Source organism: Sparus aurata, chromosome 6 (genome assembly GCF_900880675.1).
Source record: "Sparus aurata chromosome 6, fSpaAur1.1, whole genome shotgun sequence".
Lineage (NCBI taxonomy): Eukaryota > Metazoa > Chordata > Actinopteri > Spariformes > Sparidae > Sparus > Sparus aurata.
In genome coordinates this window covers 2,263,947-2,281,298 of record NC_044192.1, presented here as the reverse complement: position 1 = coordinate 2,281,298, position 17,352 = coordinate 2,263,947, and the positions used below count along the sequence as shown (strand labels likewise).

Here is a 17,352-nt window from a genome sequence, read left to right as displayed (position 1 = left end):
CAATTTGTTCTACGTGGTAATAAAGACCTCATTTATTGAGGGAACTCCCTCCAACATTTATCACCACTGCTCCATGTTTCTCGTCTGGTTTCCCTCACTAACGTAAACTCGCCCACTGAGGATATAAAAGGATTTACAAGTGACTTTGTGAGACGACCGACGTCCTGACACTGACTGGATGCACTCCGTCAGCTCCTCCATTAAAAGTGATGTAAAGTCTCCTCCCGCCTTCGTCCCACGTCGGCCTCACAGAGCCGGACTGGAGTCTTAACTCAGACGAACAGCCGTGTTAGACTTTATCAGGCAGCGGGGACGCACAGCCGTGATGAGATGTTTATGAATATTGAAGGTTAAAGGTCAAATAAAAGCTTCACAGAGATTTGTGTGCTGTTATCGCAGGATTCAACAAGCTGCTGCAGCCGATCACAGACTTTATCAGAGACTTCACTTTAATTCTGCAGCTCAGCAGTGAAGTAAATCTTGATCTGAACACTTTCTGCCTCGGGGAGTCTGAGGAAGCCTCATTCACCCTGCTGCTGCCAGCCCACGTCTGCAGATGGAGAAGTCAGGCGAAGGAAGAACTGGCGTGAAAGCCAGAAAAGACCAGATGAGAAACAGACCTGCGCTTCAAACGGATGTACAACCTGTGTGAGCTCACAGCGAAGAGACACGCTTTGTAACCGCGGAGAATGAGTAGCACATTTCAGAGACGCATGTGGGAAGTTGTACGACGATCAAAACAGAGAAAGAGACAAAGTTTGTTCTGACTGCAGGAAACATGAACAAGATCACACACAGAGGTCAGAGAAACTACCTGCGACCGTCAGGTGTGAGGATCAGTCCTGTCACAGCGTCCATCAACGTCCATCAACGTCCACCAACGTCCACCAACGTCCACCAACGTCCATCAACGTCCACCAACGTCCATCAACGTCCATCAACGTCCACCAACGTCTACCAACGTCCACCAACGTCCACCAACGTCCACCAACGTCCACCAACGTCCACCAACGTCCATCAACGTCCACCAACGTCCATCAACGTCCATCAACGTCCACCAACGTCCATCAACGTCCACCAACGTCCATCAACGTCCATCAACGTCCACCAACGTCCATCAACGTCCACCAACGTCCACCAACGTCCATCAACGTCCACCAACGTCCACCAACGTCCATCAACGTCCACCAACGTCCATCAACGTCCACCAACGTCCACCAACGTCTACCAACGTCCATCAACGCCAGCCAACGTCCATCAACGTTCATCAACGTTCATCAACGTCCACCAACGTCAACCAACTTCCACCAACATCCATCAACGTCCATCAACATCCATCAACGTCCACCAACGTCCATCAACTTCCATCAACGTCCATCAGCTTCCATGTTTCACTCTAACTTTGAAACATGTTACACAAAGCTGCAGGAGGCGATGTGAGAGGTCTGCGCACAAACACAACCAGTTATTTACCTCCAATAAAGTTCAGAGAAGAAAAAGAAACAAACCAGCTGAAAGATGTGCATAAAAACTTCCCTCAGGTAGAAATACTCAGATCTAAAAGTAAAGTTAGCAGAACTACGGTGCAGAAACACTCAGATACAGTGACGACATGAAGTAACATCTAACTCTGGTCTTCATGACCCGACACATTGAGCTCAGTGTTCCTCCTGCAGAGTCAAATCCACTGAAACAAAAACCCACTCAGAGCAGAAAAGTGCTGCAGCTTTCAGCTTCACCTCTCTCCGGCCGGCAGCCATCAGATAAGAAGTTTTATCTGCAATCTTTGTTGATTCGTGTCTCAGCGTGATGTGACGCTCGACTGGAATCAGCTTTTAAAAACACGAGCAGAAAGTCTGCAGCGTGCTCGCTGATCTCTATCTGTGTTACCCACACTTCTCTTTTTAAAGACGGACTCTCATTCGGTCGAGTGCCGACTTCCACTGAGCTCCTCCGGATGATCGACTCCGACTGAGAGGAAGTCAAGTGGCTTCAACAGCCTCCACTCAGCTCTCAGCAGGTACAGACGCTCTGCAGCAGCTTCAGTGACTCAAACATCAAATATTCACTGATTCTCACACTATTTTCAAAATGAGCGATGTGAAGTGTCTCTGCAGCCGCCTCTCCTCTGGAAACAGATCCATAGTTTTTATCAATGAAAATGAAAAGTGCTGCACAGATGATCATTCTCAGTAATCGTGAATCACGTCGCAATCTTAAAATCTGTCAAATGAATCACAACCTGATTTATTTAACATATTTTGCTTTAAAAGGTTCAAGAAGAGTCTGTAGCTGGAAACAAGACATAAATAAGATGCAACAACGTGATGTTGAAGATTATTTTAATCAAATTTAATGATTCAAGGACCCAGTAGAAGGATTCAGTGACATCTAGAATGACGCCAGATACGCCTCGTCTCAAAACGTTGGCTGTCAAAAAAACATGAAGAACGCCCTCTATGGAACCAGTTTGTCCCTTCGAGGCTACCGTAGAAACATGGCGGACTCATCGCAAGGTGACGTAAACTCAACAACTCTCAGTGTCGGCTCATTTCACACTGACGAAAACATAATTATGGATAATAAATTATATTTCTGCCAATAAATCACCACAAATCCTTTAATTGAATCAGTCAGTAGAAAATTAATTGTCCACTGTTTTGAAAATGAATAATTTCTACAATAAAAAAACATTTTCTGGCTGTTTCTTTTATCATTAATGATATTAAACTAAATGTCTTCAGGATCTGGACTGTCAGATAAAACTGTTAGAAATTAGAAAACGCCACTTTGGACTAAAACGATAAATAATAAAACTGCAGCTCGAAATTTTTAGCGAAATAAAAAACAGGTTGAAATTTATATATTTTGATATTTTGTTGTTTTTAGTTTTTCCATTTTCAGCACGACATGTAAACACCAAAGTGAAGTACAAGTACCTTCAAACTGTTCTGTAGTAAAGTAATCGAGTAAATGTCCATGTTTACACACTCACACTCACACACACACACACACACACACACACACACACACACACACACATCCTACAGGTGGACGTGTGTGTCACTCCATTATCATCACGACAGCAGAGCTACCGTCTGACAGGAGACACAATACAGGCAGGAAAACAACAATCTACACACACACACACACACACACACACACACACACACACACACACACACTGCAGGAAACAGCCTTCCCCCCACAGATTGTACAGCAGAGGGGGTGTTGAACTCATAACAGGAAAAGGCAGCGGACAATCAGGGGACGTTTACTCACAGAGGACTCAGAGACAGACAGACAGCTCGGCCTCCGCACTGACCTGAGGACAGTTTCAGTGAAGCAGCTTGTTAATAAACTCAGTCAGAGTTTCATCACATCAGATCTCAGAAACAGAAACGTGTGAGGTGTCGAACATGAACGTCCCACAGAGACAGAACCCAGAGACAGAACTCAGAGACAGAACACAGCAGTTTAAGACTTTCTGGGATAAAAATATAAATCCCTCATTAAACTGAATCACCTCTAACAGTCCTGGAAATATTTCAATGACCACCAACACTTCTACAAAAGGTCCTGGAAGCCGATTAATTACCACCAAATATCCGACAACAAGCTTCTAAATATCCTCAGTGACCAAAACTCATACAAGGGTTCCTGGAAAATCATCAGTGACTCCTGGAAAATCATCAGTGGCTCCTGGAAAATCCTCAATGACCTACACTGTTGTAAGAACTCCAGTAAAGTTTCCATGACCACCAAAACCTCCAATGACCCTGAACAATTCGACAGAAAGTCCTGGAAACTTATTGATGACCTGAATAAATCCTTCAAAACCCCCTGGAACATCTTCAGCGTTCAAAGCTCAAACAAGGACGCCTGGAATGTCCTCAATGACCGTCTAACATCTTGCACAAACTCCTGGAAACGTATGATGACCAACAAAACCTCCTCCAGAACCCTTGAAATGAGAAAACACTTCCAGGTACTGCTCAATGACCACCAAAACCTTTACAAGGACCCCTGGAACCTCTTCACTGACCAAAACTAAGGACTCCTGGAATATCCTCAATGATCACACCTGCCTCCTCAAGGACTCCTTCCAATGACCACCGACTCTTTTAAAATAAATCTCCTTGAAACTCGATCAATAACCAATAACAGATTCTTCAAGGACCCTGGAAACTTCTCAGGGACCACCAGAACTCTCCTGGAGGAACAAACACCAGAATCATGATTTAAAGACACGTTCGTCCTTCATGAGCAGGTCCAAACACTGTGAACTCAAATAAACTGGGTCTTCTAACAGTTTCTGTCTGAACCGGACTTCAGGTTCGGTTCGAAGAATCAAGAATAAATCCTGAACATCTGAGTGAACTTCAGTCTGACACCAGCAGAACTTTACAGAACACAGTGAGCTGTCTGTACCAGCAGCAGCGCATCAATTCAGAACAAACCCGTCTTAAACTCACCGGTCAGAACTCTGTGCGGGACTCTGCGGGGCTGTGCGGTTCTCTGCGGGGTTCTGCGGGGTTCAGTTAATCCGGACCCTGGACGTGATGCGGCGGCTTCAGGACAGCTGAGTGTGGGCTCACCTGGAGGCTCCGGACGGTACCGACACACTGCAGTGATGTTCACATGTGAGCTGGACTGAAGGCTCCTTCACAATAAGAGCCTCTGCTGCTGCTGCTGGTGCATTCAGGTGCTGCTCGAAAACTTTAACTCCCGAGAACTGCGCGGCTGTAGGACGGATTCTGTGCCAGATCGCATTCATATGTATTGTAGATAAAACTGTATTTATTAATAAAACATTTCAGCAAAAATAAATGAATAAAAGCTGGCAAACAAAATATAGAAATACAATAAAATGTTAAAATGTCTGTGTCTTAATGTGCAACAGTGTAAATATTTGTAATATTTTGTGTTTTAAATTGTTATTTTCACATATTTTCGACTTATTTTCTACCACTGTTTTAATTGTTGTGCTGTATTTTTGCTATCCTCTTTGCTGCTGTAATATAGTATTATATATATACAATATATTTGAATATGACTAAATAAACTGAAAATGTTTCAATTAAAGAAAAACAACAGGTACAAAGTCACATGAATCATGGTAAAGTGGATATGTAAAAAAAAATAATTGAAACAAAAACAGGAGAAAAAAAGATGAAATAACATCATAAGAATACTGAATTCTACTTAATGAGTAAATTAAGCCATTACATTACCACTTATATAAATATTACAAACATTTATCCTTCGTCTTGTTCTGACATCACTTCTACTTTTTTCACCTTCAATCTTTATTTACTCAGTTTCATTTTATTCTGTCAAACTTTCCAGGAGGGTTTTTATTGTATTCAGGGAACATCACTGTTTCTAAAAGTGAACCGTGGTTATGAATCGCTGTATTTCCCACAGCGCACGATGTCCTGAACACACCATCCGTCACTCTTCAGCCTGTATAAACAGAGCGCCCCCTGGTGACGTCACACTGTCAACACACACTCAACACACTTCAGGATGATAATATAAAAGAAGTTTATTATGAACTTAATCTGTTACTGAGTACATTTTACAGTTTTTATAAAGTTGTATAAAACAATAATAATAATAATAATAATAATAATAATAATAATAATAATAATAATAATAATAATAATAACAGATTTATGCTTCTCTGTTAAACATATAAAATACAAAGTGGTTAAACAATCACAGAAACTTCGTCACACAATTAAACGAAAAGCTAAAAACAACTTGGATGGTTTGTGAAGAATATGGAAACAAATCCTCCGCTGAGAGAAAACGTTCAATACATTCAGTTATTGATTATAAACCGGACGAGTCCGGTCTCAGAGCTGAAACAATCAGTCCATCAACAGAAGATGAATTGAAATGAAAAGATCAATCTGATAACTGATTGATCTCTTTACAACACATGTCAAACATTTATTTGGTTTCAGCCTTTAAATTCTGCTTCTCTTTGTTATTTATGACAAAAACTTCTTGATAAACACACCGAAGATAAAACAGATGTTATACTGGCTTCAAACATAAACCACCACCACCACATACATATATATATACACATATACATATATATGTATACATATTTATATATATTTATATATATATAGTATTATACTGTCATTGTAACATCCATCTAAGTTTGAAATCATCCCGATAATATCCTTCTATATCACAAAGTTGATATATATAAAGATAAACCACAAATTTCCCTGACTAATAAAAAGACATGTGTATTATTTATATCTAATAAAACACCGTCACCTGTTGATTCCTACTGTTTTTATTAATCTACGAGGTTTAGGGGATGAAATAAATGAAAAATTGGACCTTTATCACCTGCAACCTCACAGACTCAGACAGGTACATGAGATTAACCACGACTCATGAACGCATCGCGATCGTCAGACGTTCATATTTCACATTAACGAGACGACGACAAACGTGAACACATGTACGTACGTTAAACGGATGATCGCCTGTGAACGTCACGTCTGTGTGAAACCTATAAAATGCTGCATGCAGACGGATATTTGGCAGCAAAGACTTTGTTCTCCATTCCGTACACGAAGAAGTTGTACTCTTTCCCGCTGTAGGTGTAGTAGGCGTGAGTCAGAGGAACCATCTCGATGGTCTGACGCTGCCGACACACAGAAAGAAAAGAACCGGCGTCAGAGTTTAACTCCAGATCAAACAGTTCCTTCACACAGTGTTTGTTTTGTGAGTGAAGCAGTTTGTGTGTGTGTTGGGTTCGTACCTGTTGCAGGATGCGACTGGTGGAAGTGAAGCGCCCGAGATGTTCGTTGATCAGTTTTGTAGACACGTCGCAGATCTCCTGATCGGGGAAACCCTGGATGGGGTAAACCTGGCAGGACCAAGAGAGCAAGAGATCAAAATCATCTCTCTGAGCGATCTACGTCGAGCGTTTTAAACCATTTTTTATTCATTTAGTCACGTTTGTGTTTCTGGTCTTGAGTTAAATATCCCTGCTGGGAAAAACCAGCATAGACCAGCAGCAAAACACAACGTACGTTGTGTTTTGCTGCTGGTCTATGCTAGTTTTTTTCTGGTTCTTGAGCTGCTGAATTCTTCACTATGTTCTACGAGTCAGAACCAGAACAGTGAGGTTGTGTCCGGACAGAAACACGATGAGCTGAAAGTCTTTTTAACGCTCTGTAATCATTCCCACATTATATCTACAGTTCTCTTTACATATTCATTTCAAACATGAGCGTAAAAACTATAAATTAAAACTTCTTTAACTAAATAAAAAAATCAATCAAGGCTCAAATTTCACTTTGTGCTTCAAACTAAATGAACCAATGAAAAAAACACTGCAGTGCTTTTAAAATAAACTTTTCACGGAGACATAAAAAACAAGTTTTTCCAGTGAGTTCCTCTCAGCTCACCAGGAGCTCAGGTTCTGACAGGACAGCCGGTCCTGCAGCCGGACCTCGGAGTGAAACTGGACTGAGTGGTGCTGACGTCTCGCATCAGATGTGACGCTAAAATAAAATCAAAGAAGTGTTTTTTTGTTTTTACCAGGACGCTCTCATCGATGAAGAAAGGATCTCCGGTCACCTTCTCGAACTTCTTGTCGGGGAAGTCCGGCTGACGGTCCGGAATAAAATCATCCACGTTGTTCTTCCTACACACACACACACACACACACACAGGTAAAGGAACAGATGACGGACCTCTACTCTCTATGTGTCGGTGTATCTGTGCGTGTCTCTGGCGCACCATGTGACCGTCAGCTGGATGTAGTGCAGCAGGTTCTGGCTGCCGTGACAAACTGAGCAGGTCTTGAAGCCCTGACCGTGACAGGAGACACACCTGGAGGAGAGAGAAGGAACAACATCAGAGAAACACATGACAGAAAGGTGAAAATGAATGAACACAGAAGCAGAGATGTGTCTCCTCTCACCTCTTACGTCCTCTCCCGTGACAGGCAGAACATCGTGAGGACCCGCCGGACCTTTTGTGGTTCCCAGGCTGCCGTCTGTGACCTTTGCCGTGGCAGCTAATACAACGCTTCTGCAACAGGAGAGGAAACTCAGACTGAGAGAAGAGAAGAGAGAGCAGGCAGAGCGACCGACAGGAGGTGCAACACTCCTGCATGATGTTTCCTGTGTGTGTCGACCAGGAGCTGATTTCTGCAACCTCCTGTGGGAGAATCGCACCTGATGCAGACGACGTGGTTGAATAATATACTAATCGTTTTATGTGAACGCAATACATTAAAACTTTTCTGGCGCTTTACATTTCTGTCAGACAGCTGCTGAAAGTCAGTGCATGTCAGGCACATCTGCACTCGTGTGGAGGAATATGAACTTTGTACGGCTGAAGGAAAGTTCTGACTGACGACACTGTAAAAGCAGCAAACATGTAAAAAATACGTATATGATTTTGGAGTGTGTTTTCTTTAAGGTGCTGAAATACGACTTCCTGTCTGTTGTTTATCAGTGTGATGTTCTGCTTCTCCACACAGCTGACGGTCGTCTACTGCAGGTAACACACTGACTGCTGATCAGAACCTCAGACGACCCAACAAACTATCACTTCAAATGATTAAGGAATCATTCAAATATCCCTGACACACCACAGAACCTTCTCTCTGTAATAAAGTCCCACAGTCAGTGGTGTGCACAAGTGTGGAGGCGTTCCCCCCCCCCTCGTGGCCCAATTGTTGAAAAACGCGCGCTAAAGTGCCCTCTTGGGAGCCAAAATGTGCACTAAAGTGCCCTCTTGGGAGCCAAAATGTGCACTAAAGTGCCCCCTTGGCTGGTTGAAACATGATAAAGTGCCCTCATGGGAGCCAAAACGTGAGCTAAAGTACCCTATTGGGCGCCAAAATGCGCGCTAAAGTGCCCTCTTGGTTGGCAAAACACACTAAACTGCCCCCATGGCTGATTAAAACATGATAAACTGCCCTCTTGGGTCACAAAAACACGCGCTAAAGTGCCCTCTTGGTTGGCAAAACACACTAAACTGCCCCCATGGCTGGTTAAAACATGATAAACTGCCCTCTTGAGAGCCAAAACGCGCGCTAAAGTGCCCTTCTTTTTGCCCCTGCCCTTCAAAAAGTCTGTGCACGCCACTGCCCGCAGTCGTTGTCGTTTAAACTCTAGACAACTGATCAGCAGGGTCACACAGGTGAGACGGGACAGAACCGGTCCAAACGGCTGACATGTGGAACATCAGGGCGACATTCCTCCAGAGTGAACTCAGCTTTACTTTGACTTTGTGCAAAGAAAAACACAAAACATTCCTAAAGATCTCACCTGGCCTCTGCCGTGACAGCCGGTGCAACGAACCCTTCCACAGCCGCTGCACATGTGACACACCTGAACACACACACACACACACACACACACACACACACACACGGGTTACTACTTTATAATGAACACAAAAATAGAGGACAAAAATAAATCAGGAGCTCGACTGTCTAAAATAAGAAACAAGCAGCTGGACCTTCACGATGGACGAGTGCGGCACGCGGACCGTCTCCACACTGTCCTTAAATCTCGTAGGCAGCTGGACCGGAATGTCCCACGGCTGAGGACTCACACCGTACTGAGGACCGTCCACCACCTGTCCTGTTTGACAGGAAGACACAGACGACTTCATGAATAAAGATTAACTCAGGTCACTAAATCACTACATTTAAATCCCGAGTTTCTGTCAGCGCAGAGTAAAGTTTTACCGGTGAAAGGTTCAAACTGCCAGCTGCTGGTTCTGGTCTCAGTGTAGGTCTCCAGTCGGTACTGCAGGAGGAAGACAGTCAACAAGTCTTATTTTCAGCTGATTATTCAACATCCTCCACTCTGGATCTTTAAGATGAAACTATTCACAGCTTCTTTCAGATAAAGACGTGGAGGTGACATTAGTTATTCCCCCTCTGAGCTCCATCACGTCCTCCAACATGTTCACCAGGGGTGTGCCAAAATATCGATACTACGATATATCGTGATATTCGTCTTGAGGTACGTTATCGATACACTGGTGCCAAATATCGATATTCAAAAATGTAAAAAAAAAAAAAAATATTCTTCTTTGGAGGACAGCTTTCTCTGGATTGGATTGGAAATGGATTCAGTGCAGTCAATAAATTCTGAATTTCTTCAGTGACACAGATATCGTGATGTATCGTGGATTAAATTTCTTGCAATATATCGATTATCGCAGAATCGCTGTATCGTGATATTATCGTTATCGTGGGCATAATATCGTGATAGTATCGTATCGCGAGGTACCCAGCCCTAATGTTCACAGACGGAGATGTGCTCCTACCCTGTACACGGTGACGGGCTTGAGCTCTTTGAAGGTGAGGTTCCGGGCCGGTTTGGAGCTGTACCGCCATTTCGATTCTACAAACTTGAGCAGAGCATCTCTGGCCACGTCCTCCGACACCGTGGGGACGCTGGGGGAGAAAACACACACGTCACAGCGTTTAATCACAGATTCATCGACAGAGTGGTTCATAAATAAGGTGAGACGTTGATGATGTGCGTTACCTGACGTTGGGCACCAGCGTGTTCCTGTTGAGTTCAGGCTCGGGGTTGTAGGCCGGGGGAGGTGGATACAGAGGGTTATCTCCCTCTGCACCGACACAGAAACACAGAGACACAGACACACAGGAGAGGAAGGTTTAGAAACGTCAAAGAGGAAAAACAGAGGTCGAGAGAGGACGACAGCAGACGCACCTCCACCTCCTCCCTGGTATCCATGGACGTTATCCAGCCAGCCGGGAGGCGGCGCTGAAGGTCCCTCCTCTGGTATGTTTGGATCGAACGCACCTGAGAAGACGAGGAACAGAAGAATGTGTCGTCACTGTTATGAGATGATGGATGAAGTGCACATCCATCTGTTCCCACGGCTCCTTCCTCTATCTGCAGTCTAACAGCTTTAATCTGAAGCCTCTGTTTTCTTTGTTTCCTGAGAAAAGTTTGGATGTCCTGAGAAGTCGCGTGCTAACAACTGATCCCAGCTCTGTCCTCGGCAGCATGTGGAGGAGGGCGGACAGCGTTTGTGCAGGAAGGGAGGATGCATTCTTTGCGCGAGGCTGTCAGGAAACTGGCTGCAGCCTGAAGAAACAGATCTGCACACACCGGGTCATCATCTTTACAACCGAGCCGCAAAGACACCACATCACCTCGTCCCTCTGCAGGGACATCAGCGACGGGCCGATAAAAACAGGTTCTGTGGAGGAAACAACCTGAGAGCAGCCGAGAAACACCAGCTCACACCGACACGAAGACAACAGGGGAGTTCACAGAGAGCTTTGTCGTATCTTCGCTGTGACGGCGCCCCAGCAGACCCCTCCCTCCCTCCCTCCCGCCCCTATTATCTTCCAAAATACATTTCTGATCTGCTGCCGTGTTCTGAACCATCCAGACCTCTGAGATCGTCAGGTACCGGTCTGCTTTCAGTCCGCAGAGTCAGAAGTAAACATGCAGAAGCAGCTTTCAGTTACTATGCGCCACATATTTGGAACAAACTCCCTGAAAATTGCAGGTCTGCTCCAACAATCACCTCTTTTAAATCAAGACTTAAAACATTTCTTTTTGCCACTGCTTTTAACTGAAGCAATTCAAGTCTTTGAACTGCACCATGACTCTGACTCTACAGTCTTGTTTCTTTTAAAGCTTTTCTATTTCAGCCTGCTTGTTTTGATGTTTGTTTCTTAATGTTTTTACTGGTTTTAAAATGCTATTTTTAGTGTTTTTTTAATGCAATTTTGAATGTCTTTTAAATTAAATGTCTTTTAATGTAATTTGTGTGTGCCTGTACATCACTTTGAGTTGCCTTGTGTCTGAATTGTGCTATACAAATAAACCTGCCTTGCCTCCCTCCACCTGTGCAGGTTAGGACACACATCCTGCCTCCATCTTTGTTGCTGCTCAACGCACCGCGAGCGCTCTGTAAATAACACACGGCACTCCTCAAAAAGGCTTAAAGTGGATCAGACCGCTGATGCCGTGACTTCAGTTGTGACACATTAATGCTGTGAGAGTAAAGGTCACCACCGTCACACATTATCACAGCTGCTCGTTTGTTAAACAGTCCTGATAACGAACCATCAGCCAGCGTGTGACTGTGAGAAACCAAACACACATCACAGTTTATTCAGCCATCTGATTCTTAACTTTTCACAATATTGTTTATGTTTTACGATTACGATTGTTTATTGTGATATTACTGTCCTGCTGTGACACAGACATATTCATATTTGTGGGACAAATAAAGGAATTCTTTATCAGATTAAAACAGATTGGAATGAAGCAGAAAAGTTCATTTTTGATGTGTGAAATAACATTATGAGGAGATAATGAGACGACAGGATGTGATGTAATGGACACAACGGGACTCTGGAATTTCATTTTCCAGAGTCAAGAATGAATTCTTTGTTTCTTGACTGGACGAGTGAACCCAGACAAACGAGCTGCTCGTATCTAAAGACTCGACTCTGCTGCTGATGAGATGGTTTGCTCACTTTTACTGTCATTGTCAAATGTTCCAGGTTCTGATGTGACAAACTCTGAGTCATCATCTCATTCATACACCAGTTACAGTCGTATGAAGTGCTGCAGGTAAAGTGAGTCTATAACAAACAGTCAGTGATATTATCACCACGCCTGCAGTGTTAATGTGTAACTCTCCTCTCAGTGCACTGAAACAAACATTATTACAAAGGCTTTAACATTTCCATCTGAGTATTTATCTAAGGAGACCTGCAAACACACCGAGTTCAACCATCTGTGATCATCGCGACCAGAACAGGCATTTTAATCAGAACCAAGATGTTCCCTGACCCGGACCAGAACCGGGCCTCCATTATTAGACACATCTGGATGCAGACGTGGAAGAGTTTCATACTTATTTATAAAAAATGACTCTTTACATCAAACAACGACTGATGTCCACAGCCAGCACTCAGTGTTCAGGTGCAACTTGTCGGAGGCTCATTCTCAGGTAACACTTCAGGTGATTACACACTGATAAAGACATTTTGAACATCATGCATCATTTCTGCCAATAGATGCTTCTGAATCTTTTCACTGGACCTTGAATCTGCACAAAAAGTCAAATATAAAAAACATTATTTGCAGTTTTATTGTTGGCAGATTCGTGCTGTGGGAACTGTTTCTTGTCATGGATAAAAAGTGTTTGTCACAAAATGATGAACTGTTCCTTAATTTGTTCCTTCAGACAGAGAGATGATGTCATCAGTCAAACATCAGCTGCACACTTTGTAAAGTTAAATCTGAGTGAACATGATTCTTCTGCTGATCAGCTGTTAATGAGCCTCGTTGTGTTTCTGCAGCTAGGCAGCAGCATCAGAAACACAATCAAACAAAATACCAGAGAATATCGTGTTTTTACACAATGTAATATCACATTAAAGTACACAATAGCGCCGTGATTGAGACGCTTCCGAGGCTCCGTACGGTTTTAGCGTTTGCGTCACGATGTTGCCCGACACAACAGCAGCTACTCCTCAGAGTGTTTTTCATCAGACGTGTTTTTTTCTCCGAGATAAAAATAAATCAGAGTCGGTCTGCCGTACACAATACCTCCGGCCGAGGGGATAAAAATACCAGCGAGAAGGTGTTTCCCCAAAGAGATCTGAGCTGAGATGGATGGAGTGTGAGAACAGCAAGAGAGACTCATTAAGACAGAGGGAGGGAGGGAGGGAGGGGGGAGGAATGTGAGGGAGGGAGAAAATAAAGGGGGGAGAACAAAGCCGGACTGATTACTGAGGCCTTCTCTGGACAATGCATCCAAAATACTCCTGCAGAACTTCTCCTGCCCTGAATGCAGCCACAGACCGGACTGGACCGAGACACGCAGGCCTGCAAACATGCACGACTGAAGCTGGACTGTGTGTGTGTGTGTGTGTGTGTGTGTGTGTGTGTGTGTGTGTGTGTGTGTGTGTGTGTGTCATCAGGGCAACATGTGGTCATGCAGGCGTCTCTCTGACAGGAACTCACACAACATGCAAAGTGATTTTGAGTATTTTTCCTGGTGTTTCTCTGTAAGAGGACAGATTGATTTTGTCAGCACAAACACGTCGTCACTGAGATCAACATGAAGGCCGAGTTCCACGACTCAGGGTGCCAGAGAAAGGAGGTACTGGTAGAAAAGGCTCCACTGGCCCCCTGACGTTAAGACCCTGGACCACATTTGCTTTATGTTGTTGATCAGTGTGACCAAGCTTCAACCTGTCTGTCTGTCTGTCTGTCTGTCTGTCAGCATGATAACATCACCACCGTGCAGGACACACGGCTGATATACCGGCTGGTCGATGCTGACCTGTCACAGATATGTTCAGTCCCTGTGTCTGTATATGATGTCTGATATGTGAAGACAAATGAAAACTATAATTATGCAGAAAAAGATGTTTAGGGTAATTTAGGATGATTCAGTTCCTGGTGAGGAAACTGACGTCGTTTTAAACACTAAAGTTTGTTGTTCCGCTCTAGATTCAAAGTCTCTGTCATGACGCTTTATCACCGTCGTCTGATGTTAAGGATTATTTTCCAAAATATCAGTATAAAAGTGATATCGAAAAAATCAACTTCCCAGCTATAACCATACCCAGATCTTCAGTGTTGTGTGGCCCATACAGCAAAACTTCAGCTGACCGGGTTGAGCTCATTTTCAGTTTAGCGCCCGGCTAACTAGAATAAAGATAAAGATCATTTAATCGTCAGTGAATCGAGTCTTGTCTTGGAGGTCTGGATGGTCAAAAACACGTATCCTTTAACTTTCACAATGTTGGCTCCTGGGACAAGTCTTTACGAGCCGCAGTGCATCACGTGATGATGTAATTACACAGTTTGCTGCTATGAAAACTGGCTTCAGACCTGCTGCTGTCTCCGGATTCTTGGCATCGGCACCAAAAATGTAACATGTGGGAGTCTTAATCAAGATGATGGCTGAGTTAGAAGACGGCCGAAGTAGAGACGTGTTGATCCGACAGATCAATCATGTTGAGATATAAGACAGATCAGGAACCAGCACAGAGGCATCGATCAATATCAGAGCTGCGATCAATTACAGAACCAAAACTAACCAACCGGGACGGACGAGGAACAAAAGCTAAACTATCTCCAGACAACGCTTCCACAAAACGATCACACCAAACAATAAACTAAACTGTTAAAGGGGCGTTACGTATACAAACTCAGAAATGCGTATTTTCTCCATCAGTGAATAAACGAGCTGCTCTCAGAGGAAAACAAGGTCCCAGCACACTGTGTGAAGGTAAAGGGTGGCAGGGTCCGCCACATGTAAACACAGTAAAACAGTTTAAACTGTGTCGTCCTTTAAGATCAGTTTCTTTATTTAGTTTGTTTAAGTGTAAATCAGCCAATGAGGATGTTTTACAAAGTTGACATAGTGCTCCTTTAATTAAGAACATGAGCAGCTGCAGCTGAGTGAGAAAAACAAACACATTCAGGTCATTTCATCATAAAAATATTAATAATAACGTTTATATTTCACATTAGTTAAAGTTTAAAGTTTCCACTGTGGATGTTGTGTAATCATTATGATGATGATGGAAACATGTAATGAGTCGTGTGTCATAAATGATATAAACAGTTTATGATGCAGCTGTAAATCAATAACACAGTTTTACACACTGACAGATTTGATCATGTGAGCCGGTACCAGAACTTTAAACGGGATCAAAGATCCAAACACAGAGTCTGTGACAGAGCACCTGAGAACCAGAAGCGGAACTGGTGAAACCAACAGAAACTTCAGGAAAAACACTGAAAATACTCTGAAGTCAGCGACAGACAAATTAATAAGGACCAGAACCAGAACCAGAACCAGCAGGTTTAACTTTCTCACTCGGTGTCAACCTGTTCGAGTCCAGCTGCAGCCCGTCAGCTCGGACGGGTTCAAAACACCGAACAGCAGATGAACTCCGGACTCGTGTTGGAGTTTTTTTTAAGTATTTAAAAGTTTTTAAAAGTAAAAAGTTTTTCTAAGTTTTCACAGTTTTCTTTTTTCCGGGTTAAACGACAGAAACTCACCCAGATCTTCGTCCTTCTCGTCCATTTCTCGTCTCGTTCAGTCGCTGAACGTGAATGAAGCTCCTGAACGTAAAGATGAACCGTCAAGACGTCACAGCGTCCGCGAGGGACAGGTGCCACTTCCGGTTATTATTTTAAAAATAAAAGTCAGAAAGGATTTAACTAAGCAGTGTTGTATAAAATACCATAAAGTCACACTGGAATAAGAGTTAAAATAAAGTGTTAAACATTACTTGAAAAAGAAATCAATCAATCTTTATTTATACATCACCTTTCAAACAAATCAAAGTGCTGTACAAGTGTTTGGAAAGAGAGAAAACATGGTGTAAATACAGGTTTAGAGACTGATGCACACCAGCTGCAATAAAATGAAATGTTAGAAATATTTTTTTTTTAAACGAGCATTAGATAACGACAGACATAAATAACAATATTGCACAAAAGTTATAACATAAGAATAATAAGAAAAACGGTCAAATGTCATTAAAGTCTATGTAAAATACAGTAAAGAGAATCAAAATAAGTATAAACATTAAAACCATAAGAAAATTATAAGACACTACATAAAAGCCAAACTGAATAGATGTTACCAGATTTTTAAACGTTTTGTTATTGATAATCTAATTTTACTGGAGATCAATAAAGACGTAAGGATGACTGAACACGTGCACCAATCAGAGCAGGAGGATCGTTATCATTTCTAGAAACAAAGCTTGGGTCGACTTAGTAAAGAATTTAATCAAATATTGTTCATGTTGAGTTGTATTTGCCTTTGTCCTAGTTTTACTTTGAAGGCCTCCTCTCTGACTTCCGGTCCCGTCTTGCCTGTGTGTGTGTGCGGCTCGACGAGCCGCTGGCCGCGCCCACTGTTTACAATCAGACATCAATAAGAAGAAAAACATGTCAGAAGAATGTGATCTCACCACACAAACACTGTTAGTTCAACACGTTTATTTATCAGATCGAAACATTTATAATGTTGTAACGAGATGATCGTGTGAGTGTCTCTGTTGTTCTGTGGGTGTTTAAAGAGTTTTATTATTGTCTCTGAGTGATGGTCTGGAACAACTGGGCTCAGATACATATGTGTAATTGTAACACGTGAACACGTGCTTATTGAATTTGAAACCTTCTGCAGACAGTAAATCAGCTGACCGCTCGGTTTGACCCTATAAGGACTTTCCTGTGGGATTCAAAACATTATGGAGAAATCACAATTATCTTAGAAGACAATCTAGGGATTTTTAAAGGGGTTTATTTAAAT

At 42.9% G+C, this 17,352-nt stretch overlaps 2 protein-coding genes and 1 pseudogene across 3 annotated transcripts in view; all 3 read right to left on the bottom strand.

The window, feature by feature from the left end:
• Window positions 1-4,655, bottom strand: part of LOC115583998 (semaphorin-3D) — a 148,427-nt gene extending 143,772 nt beyond the window's left edge. The window contains exon 1 of the mRNA XM_030421301.1: window positions 4,476-4,655. The gene's annotated coding sequence lies outside the window, so the exon portion shown is untranslated. The remainder of the gene's footprint in view (window positions 1-4,475) is intronic.
• LOC115582773 (uncharacterized) overlaps window positions 1-17,352 on the bottom strand; it is a 484,111-nt pseudogene that overhangs the window by 202,436 nt on the left and 264,323 nt on the right.
• Window positions 5,660-16,169, bottom strand: LOC115584011 (protein SSUH2 homolog). Of its 2 annotated transcripts, XM_030421336.1 has the most exons (13): window positions 16,089-16,169; window positions 10,746-10,838; window positions 10,557-10,641; window positions 10,333-10,462; window positions 9,746-9,806; window positions 9,514-9,638; window positions 9,321-9,383; window positions 7,964-8,073; window positions 7,780-7,872; window positions 7,579-7,684; window positions 6,794-6,901; window positions 6,507-6,676; window positions 5,660-6,474 (listed from the first exon to the last, which is right to left on the bottom strand). In XM_030421336.1, exons 1-12 carry the CDS (start codon window positions 16,111-16,113, stop codon window positions 6,542-6,544), a joined length of 1,134 nt encoding a protein of 377 aa, XP_030277196.1. In that variant the 5' UTR covers window positions 16,114-16,169; the 3' UTR covers window positions 5,660-6,474; window positions 6,507-6,541. The 2 variants fall into 2 exon arrangements, with proteins under 2 accessions (XP_030277196.1, XP_030277195.1); XM_030421335.1 differs by having other exon boundaries at window positions 5,660-6,676.